The 13,938-nt window shown below is 46.2% G+C and overlaps 1 protein-coding gene across 1 annotated transcript; it reads left to right on the forward strand.

Moving 5' to 3' along the window:
- Positions 1 to 977: 977 nt before the first annotated feature.
- PIGV (phosphatidylinositol glycan anchor biosynthesis class V) lies at positions 978 to 10,775 on the forward strand. Its single transcript, XM_090268864.1, has 5 exons — positions 978 to 1,044; positions 2,058 to 2,138; positions 3,908 to 4,045; positions 7,317 to 8,438; positions 9,791 to 10,775. The coding sequence occupies exons 3-5, from the start codon at positions 3,968 to 3,970 to the stop codon at positions 10,070 to 10,072; spliced, it is 1,482 nt and encodes a 493-aa protein (XP_090124990.1). The 5' UTR covers positions 978 to 1,044; positions 2,058 to 2,138; positions 3,908 to 3,967; the 3' UTR covers positions 10,073 to 10,775.
- The last annotated feature ends 3,163 nt before the right edge of the window (positions 10,776 to 13,938 follow it).

Raw genomic sequence — 13,938 nt, forward strand, 5'->3', positions numbered from 1 at the left:
GTTTCTTTGCCTGAGAGAGAGCAACCATCCCCTTTGTTCCCACCCACAAGAGTAGCTGTTGTGGAAGATAAACCCCTCCCTCAGCCAGGGCTGTGGCCAGAGGCTAACCCAGCCCCGGGCTTCGTTTGGAGGGCAGATAACTGAAACCACAGAAGGCTTTGGAATCCTGAGAAACAAGAAATTCACCAACGGAGAAGGATTTATTATCTATTTCCTTTAAGTAGGGTGCAAAGTTGTTCTAACAGTTTCCGTTACAGGGGTACCAACTGGCCGCCTCCCTCCCAACAGACGGTTTTGTTGAATTAGCTGCTTTTTTTTTTTTTTTTTTTTTTTGGCCCCACTTCCTACGAGAAAAACTGCTTAAATGAGGAAGCAGAAAAGAGTCCTGGGGGGTTGTTCTCTCAAGTTTCCTTCACCATCCTCATTAGCCACCTGAGGTGGGGCTGGGGATTGAAACAGGACAGAAGGTCCCTGGTAGCTGCAGGAGTGGGAAGTCAGGGGGATCCCCCACTTTCTTCACACGCAGGACGTAGGGTGCCGCTGCTGGCCACAGGAACCCCAAGAAAGCTTTTCTTCCTATTCTCAGAACATCTATTGTGTTTCAGACGCTGTGCTGAGCTGTTGTTGCCTGATAGCGGGGAAAGTGCAGCTCTGACTTCTATGAAGACAGAGGCCGCGGGGCAGCCCCCAACTCCGAGAGCCTTGGCACACACCGGGAACTCGGTGAATGTTTGCGGGATAGAACAGGGGCAAGAACACCGACTCTGAGCAGCATCGGGGGACTAACTGAAGGCGGGGGAGGGGGCTTGAGTAGCGTGCAGTGCGAAAGGAAAGTCTCCAGGTGTCACCATGTAGGAGAGGTGCCAAGACAGGGACGCAGAGTACAAGGGCTCTGCTTTCTCCGCCCGACTTGCCCGGAATCATCATGGCCGCCGCGGAGGGGGCGGGGCAGCTCCGAGTCCTGGCAGGAGAGGGGTGGAGCCGCCGTCGACGGAGCCAGTGCGCAGGCGCGGCCCACTTGGGGTCCCGGATGGAAGAGCTGAGGTTCGGCCCCTGCCTGGGACGTTGAGATGTGCTCGCGCTGGGAACCGGGAGCCGGCGTGGGAGCCTTAAAGTTCTTGGGGGAGGGAGTTGTCAAACGGAGGCCGAGGGAAGTGAGGCGGCAGCTGCCTAGAAGCGGGGAGGCCCGCCCCTCCGCCATAGCGGCCCCCCAGGTGCCGCCTCTTCCTTTGCAGTCTCCCGCCCTCCCCTGCCTTCCGGCTTCGAGGTCGAGCCTGGCCCTGCCGGCCGGCCTGGAAATATCCCCTGGGTCCTTTGGAGAGAGAAGATACCCGGTCCCCTCTAGGGACAAAGTCAGAAAGAAGTGGGCTAGAGCGGGCTTTACGTGCCGCTGGGCTGGCAGAAGGCGGTCCCTGGCTTGCGACGGCCCTCGAGGCTTCTGGCCTTGAGAACCCTTGGTTAGAGCCATTTTCCCACCCCACAGAGGATGTTAATCTTAGAGAATCCAGGGCTTTAATTAAGGAGGCTTCCCTGTATTCTCAGATAGGGCCTTCTTTACCCTCAAAATACCCAGCAGGAGCTTGCGCCGTCATTGGACAAGTATGGGGCTGTATTTGGGACACCTGGGTTGTAATCCCGTCTCAGAAAGAGCACATACCCTTTGGCCGGCGTAAGGCCTGGTAGGAAGATCATGAGGTTTCAGAATTCAAAACAAAACAAAACAAAAAAGACATTCTCTTTAAATTCAATCTTGGGTATCTCTTGACCCCAGCGAGCTTCAATTTCCATATCTATAAAATGGCGATGGTAATTATACTGGCCTCACAGGGTCTAATGAGATCTCTGATGTAAAACTATGGAGATTTTTATTATTCACTTATCTGGGGCATATTTATCTCGCTTGAAAATAGAGTAAAACTGGCTGCTCCTTGTCCTGCCAGTTCAGAAAGTGATTTGGCAAAGACGTTGTTGGGAATCTGAGGCTGGCAATTAGCTGAGAGGGAGAACTCACTGGCTTTATTTTGTTTTTACCTGGTTTGTCTGAAAACTAAGTGTAGTCTACAAGTCTGTGGTCGCTGGGGCTACAGCTTGACTCTGGAGAGAGGAAGGAAGAATGGCAGCCTGGTGAAGAGGCAGAGGTGGGTTGTTCTTTTCTGTTCCCAATTTCTCTGCATGTGGGTGGGAAGTAACGAAGGGAAAAATGTGAATTCACCCAAGGAGAGAGACCCAGTGGCCTGTGAGGTTGGCTGTACCTGTTTCTACGATTCCTTTCGATTCAGCGAGTCAAATGTTGGAAATGTTGGGTAGATTCACAAACTACCTCCGCTCTCTGGGGTTTTCAGAAGCTTGCCTTTGAACTGAATTTTGATGAGCAAACCCGTGTGGCCTTGGTGGCCCCTCCCTTCCTCCAGGCTTCCTGGTGATGGAGTAAGCATCGGGCGCCCCCTTGTGCGGAGGATAAGTACTGTTGTCACTGGCCCGCCTTGCTCCCTTTCTGGAGAAATTTTATTTTCCTGTGGCTTCTATGACTTTGTAGTCTTGCTGTTAACATGAGTATGGTAAGAGGAATATTGGAGCAGTGATTTTATATCCAGAAACAATGAACCTGTGATGCCATATCCTTTCTTGCCACTTCCACTCAATCAGAACACAGGTTTAAAATGTCTGTTTGTATGTTAGGCCCTGGGGATATAGTTGTAAGCAAGACAGACAAAGCCCTCCCCAGCAACTTAATTAAGCAATAGCAGTAAAGACCGCAAGGCTGAGTGCAATGAAAGCATATCACATAGTCTAGAGAGGGTCAGAGAAGAATTCCAGAAACAAGTGATACCTAAAATTTTGCTAGGTATTAACCAGATAGGAGAAGAAAAAAAGTCTTTCAGCCCTCCCTGTTAATTTCTCAGTTTAAGTTTGTTTGTTTTTTTCCTTTAGGGATAGAGCCTCAACACACATCAGGAACTCGGTAGATGTTTGCAAGATGGAACTGGGGGAAGAAAACTAAATCAGAGCGTTGCCTCTGATGCTCTTGTCCTCCTTTCTGATTTCCCCCATTGGTTCTGTAGAAGCCATTGCTACTTCTTGTAGCCCAGGAAATTGTTCTTAAAAAAAAAAAAAAAAGCCTTGGAGTGCGTTTCTTGCCTCAGAATGGCTTTGCAACTGTTTGTGTGTTGCTGCCTTCCAACATAAATTTTCTCCATCCCTAGTAGCCAACTCTGTCTTCCCCCTAAGTTTGTTTTAGCAGTGTGAGCTGGCTGAAGTCCTGCTGCATGGTGGTTTTCTTTTCCTTCTCCACTTAATTTAACAGACCAGCTGAACACACATCAGAGTGCTAAGCTGGAGTGTGTAGTCATATGGTCTTCCAGCTCAGTTCTATGTCCCATTTTGGGGACTCTGGTTTGGGATCTAGTTTATTATTTTGGGCAAGAGGAAAAGGGCACACACCAAAGAACAGCAGCCACAATAGAGATGTAGTAGTACTTCTTCACACATCAGTCCACTTCACAATCATGATAATTTTGTGAGATGGGCAAAATAATCTGCTCCCATTTTATACACAAAGAACTGAGGCTCAGAAGGACTAAACGAGAACTTGTGAGTAACAGCCAGGCCTTGAACCCAGGTCTTTAGTTCCTACAAAGGGAGCACCTCAACAGGCTTTTTAAAGATTTTTTTGTGAGTTTAGCTTTCCAGTTTCATGCCTATCTGTGTGGAACCTTCCCAATAAGAATATAGTGTTTCAGAATGACATCAGGTGACATTTGCCTTCAACATGCTTTTCCCTTATCTGGGAAGTTAAGTGGTTAAATTTGCCCAGTAGTGCAGAATGGGGAGTCTCCCTTGAAGAATGCTTTCAAGAGTTTATTTTCAGCCCATGTGTGACACTTCCTCCTTGGGTTTTGGAGTTTAGAAGCCTGACAGAACTCAGTCCTGCCTGGCAACAACACCCCTGAATTCCTGTGGTGAGAGGATGTGGCCCCTGGACTCATCCCGGAAAGAGGTGCTGAGGTTTGCAGTCAGCTGCCGTGTCCTGACTCTGGTGCTGCAGGTCAGTCTCTGATCTTTTGTCCTGAACATGCCATTGCCACATGACTGGACTAGATGCTAAGAATAGTCCCCATCTTCTTTTTACCTTCCAGGTGTGCCCCTTCATGTGGTTGGAACCATAGACACTTAGGCTTCTTAGCTGAGAAGTGGGCAGGCCTCTTAGGATGGTCTGTTAATCCTTCGTTTTACACATGAAGCAGCAAAAGCCCAGAAATGTTGAATGGCTTCCCTAAAGTCACACAGCAAGTTAGAGAAGAGCCAGAATCAGACCCCAGGTTTTCTAACTCTTACAGCAGACCATGATGTTCCATAACCAGAGATGCCATCAGGATCAGGGTGTGACAGCTCAAAGCATTGCCCTGGGTCCCATACCTGCGAGAACAAGCACTATGTCAGTTGAGTGGGGAAGAAGTGGCACTGTCCTGAGACCATCTGTGTGTATTCGTTTAGTCATTCGTGTCACCTGGTCTTCCACCAGGTGTTTCCCCTTGCTGCTTCGCCCACACACAGCCCTCAGAATGTAGTCACACTTTTGCAAAACTCTCTTTCCCCTCCAAGGTTGTCCTTATACATATTTTAATCAAATTTCATATAAGTATGAATTATATCCAGTGCCTAGCACAGTGCCCAGTACTTAGTAGGTTCTCAGTATGTGTTACTGTTGAATGTAGTCAACACCCTCGCTATATTACATGAGCACAATTATGTGTGCCTTTTATCACAGGTTCCCTTCTCTCTGAGGCTCATAGCTGTTTCCTTCGTGGAACTCTCCTTTCCTCTCACTATCGGAGGCATAGCAGGCTCTGCTGGCTCGCAGGTTTAGTGAAAAGAGTCTTCAGCTTGGAGACTAAGGCTGTTATCTGTGACTGTCACTCCTGTCCCATTTGTTTTCACTGTTTGAAGTGGCCTGATTACAAAAATAAATCAATAAATCAGCTGACTAAAAAAAGAAAGAACCTTAAAAATGGGTTATATTCCTGGTGCCAGGCTGGAGAAAGTGACTCGATGATCACTTTGATTGGCAGAACCAGTGGAGCAATACTGGGAATCAGCATCTGGGATTGGGAATCAGGACAGCTGGGTTATAATTCAGAGGGTGATTTGGAAACAAGGATGCTTTCTAGACTGTTCACTCAACCACCAAAAGTTTATTAAGTACCTACTCTGTTCCACGTGCTAGGTGGTGAGCATAGAAGTTCACGCTCTCTTTTCCCTTAAGTAACTGACAATCTAATCGGGCAAAAAGACATTTGACAATAATGCTATTTTGTGCCCCCTTTTTCCAGGTTTTTTTTTTTTTTTTTTTTTTTAAGATTTTATTTATTTACTTTTAGAGAGAGGGGAACGGAGGGAGAAAGAAAGGAATAGAAACATCAATGTGTGAGAAATACACTGATTGGTTGCTTCTCACAAGCCCCCAACTGTGGACCTGGCCTATCACCGAGGCATATGCCCTGACTGGGAATTGAACTGGCTACCTTTTGGTTTGCAGGCCGGCAGGGCACCCCCTTCCAGTTTTAAAGCTCATGCCATCAGAATATATTGCTAGTTTCCCTTCATTGTTGCTGTCATCTGTGTTAATGACAGCTCATTCCTCCTCATTCTTTAAAGGTTTTAGCTCCTGATTCATGGTTACTCTTTCCAGCACAACTGTTGATTTCTTGGTTGTTTGAATATTAATAAAGCTGACACACCTGACCTCTTATCTCCTATCTTTTCAGCTCACTTTCTCTAGTACCCCAGCTCTAACAATTTCTCCAACTCCTCAGGACTTATATTCCATTGATTCTACCACCATTCCATTGACTTTCACCCACCCCAAGGTTTTCAGCTTCACTTCTTACCTAGCTTAGATTCCATGCTCCATCATGCATTCCTACACAACTCACTTGCTCCCTTCTCCCTATGTCCAACCTTGGTTAAATTCAAATCTCTGGCCATTCCATGCCTGCATCTGCCCAGAGTAAAACATACAACTATAGTAACTAGTTTCCTTTAATTCAAGATCATTAACCCAAATGAGTCCTTAGTGCTACCTGGCATTGCTAGTGTATTTCCTTCGTCCACTCACTCCCCCTCCCCATTTTTCTGCACATCAGAATCACCTGGGAGAGCTTAAAAACATCTCAGTGCCCAGGCTGTACCCCATACCAGTGAAATCATTAACTGTGGGGGAGGAACCCAGGCATCAGTATTTGTAAAACTACCTGGGTGATTCTAGTGCACAGTCTATTTTGAGAACTAGGGTCAAGTCTCTAGCATCTTCTGCAAGTTGCTTTTTTGAGTGGAAACTCAGAAAAATAGAAGCAGTCAGAAGCAACTTTCTGCATGCTCCCACCACGTCCATCAGCACGCCTACATCTTCACTCTGCACCTCTGCAGAGGGTTGAGTGAGCTGTCTGTTCTCTCCAAGGCTAGCTCCTCCACCTTTGCAGCAGATTCCATCCTCTTTTGCCTGCTCCAGCAAGTCTCTGCTCCCTTTCTTGTGTGCTCCTTTCCTTTCCACTGGATTATTCCCATTGGTAAACAAATACTTATCTCCCACCTTAAAAACATTTTTTAAAGATTTCTCTTTACCCCACATTGTCATTCACCTACTAAGCCTTTATCTGCTCCCCTTAACAACAAACCTCCAAATAGTTGTCTGTATGCACGATCTCCCTTGTCTCCTTTGCTGTTGATCCCAGCCTAGACAATCTTCTTTCTCCTCCACCTCACTGAAATGGCTCTTGTCGAAGTCACTAGTGACCTTCACATTGCTAAATCTATTGATCAGTTTTCAGTCCCCATCTTACTTAACCTATCGGCAGCATTTCACAGATCTGATCACTCTCTTGCTTCACTTGGTTCTAAGACACCAGGCTCTCCTGGTTTCCCCGTACCTCACTGGCTGTGCCTTTATCATCTTCACTGCTGGATCTTCAGCCTCTCCCAAGTCACTGAATGTTGGTGTGTCCAGGGCTCAGCCCTCAGATCTCTTCTTTTCCCTATCTGTACTTCCTAGTGCTCTCATTTACTTTCATACCTTTAAATAGCGCTCCAGTACTTTTGACTCCCAAATTTATATCTCTAGCCCTGATCACTCTCCTCACCTTCAGACTCACACATCTCACTGCCTCATTGACCTCTACACTGGAATGTTCAGCTGAAACTTAGCCAGTCCAGAACTGAACTGAATCCCCCCAACGGATCTGTTGTTTTTCATTTTATTAAATAGTAATGCTTTTCTTCCAGTTACTCAACCAAAATCCTGGTTCTCCTTCATCCTACAGGCTCTCTTCAATGCCATCATCCCAGATCACCGTGCAGAAGCCTTCTCTCCTCCTCGCCTTGCTCCCGCGGGATCTGTGGACCAAATTGTGGAAGGTCTCCTGGGTGGACTGTCTCACTGGGATGCTGAACACTTTCTGTTCATTGCTGAGCATGGTTACCTGTATGAGCACAACTTTGCCTTCTTCCCTGGTTTCCCCCTGGTCCTATTGGTGGGAACTGAACTGCTGAGACCCCTGCAGGGATTACTGAACCTACGGAGTTGCCTTTTAATCTCAGTAGCATTGCTCAATTCCTTGTTCTCCATCCTGGCTGCCGTCGCTCTGCACGACCTGGGTTGTCTGGTTTTGCACTGTCCCCGCCAGGCCTTCTACGGAGCACTGCTTTTCTGCCTCAGCCCTGCCAACGTCTTCCTGGTTGCTGGTTATTCAGAAGCTTTGTTTGCCCTCCTGACATTCACTGCCATGGGGCAGCTGGAAAGGGGCCGAAGCTGGACTAGCGGACTCCTCTTTGCCCTTGCCACTGGTGTACGCTCCAATGGGCTGGTCAGTGTTGGCTTCCTCATTCATTCTCAGTGCCGAAGCTTTTTCTCTTCTCTCATGGTACTGAATCCTCTGAGACAGCTCTTGAAGCTGATGGGCTCTGTGTTCCTGTCCGTGCTCACACTTGGCCTCCCCTTTGCCCTCTTTCAGTATTATGCCTACACCCAGTTCTGTCTGCCAGGCTCAGTCCACTCTATCCCTAAGCCCTTGCTGCAGTTAGCTGTGGACAAGGGCTACCGAATTGCAGAGGGAAACGAGCCACCTTGGTGCTCCTGGGAACTACCCCTGATATACAGCTATATCCAGGATATCTACTGGAATGTTGGCTTTTTGAGATATTATGAGCTTAAGCAGGTGCCCAATTTTTTGCTGGCTGCACCAGTGGCTACACTGGTTACGTGGGCAACTTGGACATATGTGGCCACCCACCCTTGGTTCTGCCTTACACTTGGGATGCGAAGGAATAAGAACAGTGAGACCCTACAGAAGCCTGATCCTGGATTCCTCAGTCCTCAGGTGTTTGTGTACATGGTCCACGCTGTAGCACTGCTACTCTTTGGCTGTTTGTGCATGCACGTTCAGGTGAGGTGGACTCCTGGCTGGGAAGGGGATGTGAACATAGGCAAAACCCCTGGGCCAGGCACGTGGGAGAGAGCTAACTTCTCCCATTTGAGTGACTTGTGCCTAATTTATTTATTCAACAACTATGTGGGGGTTTTCTTTGTGCTAGACCCTGGGTCAGACCACGCAAGATGCAACATGAGTAAGATGAGATTGCTGCCCTAGTGGGTCTTATGGTAGAAATGCGAGACAGACAGTTAACAAATAAAATTATAGCACAGTGGCATGGGAGAGGACTTGCTTTTTTGAGACAGTACTGTGGAAGCACAGAGGAAAAAAGCTGATTGAACAAGGGCATCCTATATAGGCCAGGTTGTAAAGAATAAGAAGAAATTCCATTTAAGAAGCAAAGGGAGAACATTCTGGGCAAGTGAAGGATGTGTGCAAAGACTTGAAAGTTATGAAAGGACCTGATTTGCCTGAGATAAAGGAATAAGTGCAGAGAATACCTCTGGGACCTTCCCCTAATACATAGTTATACCCAGAATGTCCACCTGATAGTTGACTTTCTGAGGTATTCTGAGTGGGTACACAGTTTTCAGAGGAGACATCTTGTGCAGTGTTTGGGGGTGAGGGTGGGGATAGAAAGGAATGGGAAGGGTTTGACCATTCATATGATTTTTTGTTGTTGTTCCTGGCTGTGGCCCCAGTTTCAACTTAACCCCAAGAAAGTATTTTTTTCTCCATTCTGGCTACTCCTTAGCAGTTTCTGCCTCTTGGAGGCACACATTAGCTGTTTGTAAAGTTCTCTGAGCTGTGTGAATAAGAGGCACAAGGGAAACAGAGTAGCATTTCTGTGTTTGTAGCTGGATTAGCTAGTAGAGAGAATGCCAGCAAAGTTCAGCGTTTCCAGGTAGATGAGGGAGGCCATTTGGCTCTGAACTCCCCCAGAAGGGAGAATGTTAAACAATAGTATCCTCTGCACTCTTTCCCTCTGCTTTGCCATTCCCATGGGATGAGGGAAACCTCCTTAGGTTTCCAAAGCCCCGGCCAAATCATAGCCTAGAGTTTAGAGTTCAGGCCCTGGGCTAAAATTGGACCCTACAGAGTTTTTTGTATTGATTTACCCATTACTGTGGTAGTTACCGTAGTCTGTAGCATGTTTATTTGTAACATTGAGGTCACCTGCCTGATGACCTCATGCACAGCTTTGTAAGGCAGATCCTAATCTCTACTAAATTTTGTGTCCAGTGTAATAAATGCCTAGTCATGGGGTTATAGTTCACCCAGCAGCAGGGAAGCCCCAGGCTGGTCCAGTTTGAAGCAGTGACATTCCAATAAATGTGTGGGTTTCCTCCTCTTACGATTTCCAGGTTCTCACCAGGTTTTTGGGCTCCTCCACGCCTGTTGTGTACTGGTTTCCAGCTCACTTGCTTCAGGATCAAGAGCCACTGCTGAAATCCCTAGAGACGGTGCCCTGGAAGCCTCTTGCAGGGGACTCCCCACAAGGACAAAAGGTCCCCAGAAATTCCATCATGGGACTTTTATACAACTGGAAAGCCTGTTCTCTAGTCACACGATGCATTCTAGGCTACTTCCTGACTTACTGGCTCCTGGGACTGCTCTTACATTGCAACTTCCTGCCTTGGACATGACCTAGAATCTCAGGGGACAGACATGAAGCCAACCCGAATCAGGGATCTGAAAGTACAATACATAAATACACTGCCTGTGCTGCCTTGGGATCCTTATTCTGTCCATTAGAACCTCTTTCTCTATTTGAAGGTTGGTTAGGAATGGGAACCGTATGAGCCACTCGAGAGCCCCTAATGGTCCTGGCTACAGAAAATTTTAGAGTAGTAGGTATTTTTGCAGTAAGAGAAAAAATCTTATTCTAAGTCTAAAGTATACCTGGATCTGTCTCTTTAACCAAGCACAGTGGAGACAGTCTTGGACTTACCACTGATCCACTTGTAAATTTAAATGAAGATTTTATCGAAGGCTCTAGCTAACAGGCTGGTAGTAGTCCACACATGATGGCAGAGGTCTGAAGAGTGTAGTGGCAGTAGTAAGTACAGTGGGACCTTCTTTTCTAAATGGGTCGTTGTTGCCCTGACCAGTGCAGCTCAGTTAGTTGAGCATCCTACTGTGAGGCGAAAGTTCTCCAGTTCAATTCCAGGTCAGGGCTCCTGCCTGGGTTGTAGGTGCGGTTCCCGGTTGGGGCATGTACAAGAGTCAACCAATCGATGTTTCTCTCTCACATTGATGTTTCTCTCCTTCTTTCAACCTCCCTTCCCCTCTCTCTAAAAATAAATGAATAAAATCTTTAAAAATTTTTAATGGGACATTGTTTCTGATAATTTTTATTATTCATGTATTTGTATGAAAAGTCTTACAGAGATAAGCAGATTAAACAACTTTTGGTTATATGAGCACTCAATTACTTTTTAAAAAATAATACAAATTCCTTGGGATGAAAAGTCACAGTAGGATGAGCACTGCACAAGGAAGCAGGAGACCTAGATTCTAGTCCTCTCAGTAAAACCCATTTACCAGCTGTGTGACCGTGGGAACATTCTCAGAGCCTTAGTTATCTCTTCTGAAACTAGGGAAAATGATATTACCCCCTGGGGGGGTAAGAAGGGGGAGTGAGTGAACCATATACTTTCTTATAGGTTCCTTTCTCCTCTAAGATCTTAAAGAGTGGCCTTAAACAATGGAATCATCCCAGTCTAAACACTTATGTAGAGGCTCAAATGAGACTTTAGGAGAAAATATTCAGTTCTGCTTTCAGCTCTTGAAAGAAACTGCCACTCCTTGGGTCCAACTCTGAGGAGTAACTTTAAATGAACTTTTCTTGGAATGAGGGAAAGCAGTGTTACCTGGCAAGTAAGGCTCCTGTTCTGCATAAGTAAACCTGTGCCAGGCAACTAAGTGATGAAAGCAGTGACCAGTTTGCCTGCTCTGCCCAAGTGCCTGTTCTTGCTTGATTGATAGACATGGGTCAGAGGATCCCACATGGCAGCATGAATTGACGAATTGTAGGTAAGTCCAAGGCTGAATAAAATGGTATCTGACTGGCCCCATGGTTATGAGCTCATTACTTTAGCGGTTGGATCCTTAACTCTTGTTGAGCTATTTTTGCTCTTTTTAAATTTTTATTTTTATACTCACCAGAGGACCTACCTATTGATTTTTAGAGAGAGGGTAAGGGAGGGAGAGAAACATCAATGTGAGAGAGAACCATTGATTGGTTGTCTCCTACACACTCAACCAGGGACCAAACCCACAACCTAGGCATGTGCCCTGACTTGGAATTGAACCCACGACCTTTCGGTTTACGGGACGATGCTCCAATCAACTGAGCCACACTGGCCAGAGCTGCTCACGCTTTGAACCAAGTAAGAGGCTCTGCATTATCACCTCTCATTCTCCATTTGAGCGAAATATTCCATCAAAATAAGTGGTTAATCATAAGCAGCTTCTGGAGAACCCTGAGAATTGGAATTTTGACACGCTCCCTCTGACCATGACAGAAAGCTAAACTTGCCAGCTGAAGGGAAGCTCCTGGCTGAGTCCCAGCACCCTCTGTTGGAGCTTCTAGTCAGCCTGGCCAATAAGCATTTCCCATCCATTGCCCCAGCTTTACTGCAGCTGAGAGAATTTGGGCCAGAGTCAAATGCTTCTGAAAATGTACACACAGATTGGGGCAGCCCTCTGCCTTCTGCCAAGACACCCGAAGTGCCCTTCTTGGCAAAAGATCATCCCTGCCCTAGTGTCCTTCCAGTTGGCAGAAATTGTTCCCTCCCTCCTCACTAACAGCTGCAAATCCAGGGACTTCCACCCTGTGTGCAGGAGGAGCTGAGGTTCCGTTTCAGCTCTTCATTACAAAGGCAGGCGCACTAGACTGTTCTCATGCATTCTCTTCTTTGCCTCCTCTTAGTGGTTAATTACTCTACAGGGTAGGGAGTGATTTCACTGCTCTGGCAGCCTCAGCTTCATCTTTATACTAGATCTCATTACCACCCCCAAAAAAGTGATTTCAAGGACTAGAGACCCTATAAATGGCAATTCCATCTCAACTAAATCACTCTGGTATTCAGCAAAGACCATTATGGTTACAGTTGATCATGGAGGAGATAACTGAGGACCCCACTAGGTGGATGCACCTGTGTGACCTGGAAAGGACACAGTTCTCTCTCTTTGACCTTGGAGGAGTAGAATTGCTCTTCTCTAAGGATCTAAGGAATGGGCTGATTTTATGGCCAACAGCTGTCCTTTTACCATCCTAATAACAGTCTTTAATAGTCTGTGAGAGGAACGTGAAGGGCCCAAGGCAGGAAGCTTCCTGTTTACCCTGAGGTCTAACAATGCGGCAGCTGGGTTGGGCTTCTACGGTTTCAGAGAAAAGTAATTTCCTTCTGAGACCCAGCTAAAACAGAAACCAGAGCTTCATGTATCTAGATGTGGATGCTTTTTGTTCTTTAGGGAAGGTGGGAGGAGGGGGAGTGTTTGACATGTCTTCACCAGTCCCCCTGGGGAGGAAAAAAATCACTGTTTCTTGAACAGGCCCTCTCACCTTCATGGAAAAATATATGTGCAGGCTCAAGGGATTTGAAGTTGACAATTCTTTCAGCAATTGTTTATTCCTATTTTAGAGGAATAAAATTATTAATTGTGCCTCCCGTGCTCAAATAACTGTCTCATTGAGTTGCTAGCAGATACACAGAAATATTAATCAAGATAGAAACTGATCAGTTCTGGGAAATAAAGAGATACTTAAACGCCTTGCTCTGTACCGTTCTACTTGAACTTTTTATGATGAAGATGAATTAAAGCTTTATTTATATGCTTAGGAAAAGGTAAGCGAGGTACAGAGTAAATACTCTGTAAATTCACATAAGGTGGAGATCCCTTCCAGCTTGGAATACCTGAAAAAGCCTTCCGGCTGAGCTTTGAAGGACAGATAGGATTGGAAAGTTAAGGGCAGAGAATGAGTATAGAAAGCAGGAAATGGAACAGGACAGAGAGAGCTTAGTTTGAATGGAACTGAGGAATTGTCATTATTGAGATTTAGGCCTTGAAATCAGCCCCAAGCCCAGCTCTACTGTGTACTAGTTGTGTAAATAGGAGCCAGATACTGAGTCTCTAAGCCTCAGTTTATTCATCTGTAAAATGTGGGTAACAGTATAGCTCATAGATGTGAATAATGACATTATCTGTCTCATAGGCTTATTGTGGGAATTAAAAGTGTTTAGAACAGTATTAACAAGGGAACAGCTGCATTTGGACATGTTGCGTCTACAATGCCATCGGCATATTCATATGCCAGAAAATGTCGAACTGGAGACAAGGGAGGGATCAAGGGGCCATCTAACCAGACATGATAATTACAGCAGCAATGAGATTGGATTTAATTGTCAAAAGGAAAAGTGTAGAGAGAAGGGGGTCTATAAGATCTTGGGCAAGTGGCTCAACTTCTCTAAACCTGTTTTCCCATCTCTAAGATAGGGGTGATAGC

The sequence above is a fragment of the Furipterus horrens genome, unplaced genomic scaffold, assembly GCF_987537825.1.
Source record: "Furipterus horrens unplaced genomic scaffold, mFurHor1.1.pri manual_scaffold_3, whole genome shotgun sequence".
Taxonomy (NCBI): Eukaryota; Metazoa; Chordata; class Mammalia; order Chiroptera; family Furipteridae; genus Furipterus; species Furipterus horrens.

Excerpts from the sequence above, each read along its gene's own strand:
- PIGV (XM_090268864.1), top strand. The coding sequence starts at position 3,968 with ATGTGGCCCCTGGACTCATCCCGGAAAGAGGTGCTGAGGTTTGCAGTC. Across the intron at positions 4,046-7,316 it reads TCCTGACTCTGGTGCTGCAG|GCTCTCTTCAATGCCATCAT; the intron begins GTCAGTCTCTGA and ends TTCATCCTACAG. Across the intron at positions 8,439-9,790 it reads GTTTGTGCATGCACGTTCAG|GTTCTCACCAGGTTTTTGGG; the intron begins GTGAGGTGGACT and ends TACGATTTCCAG.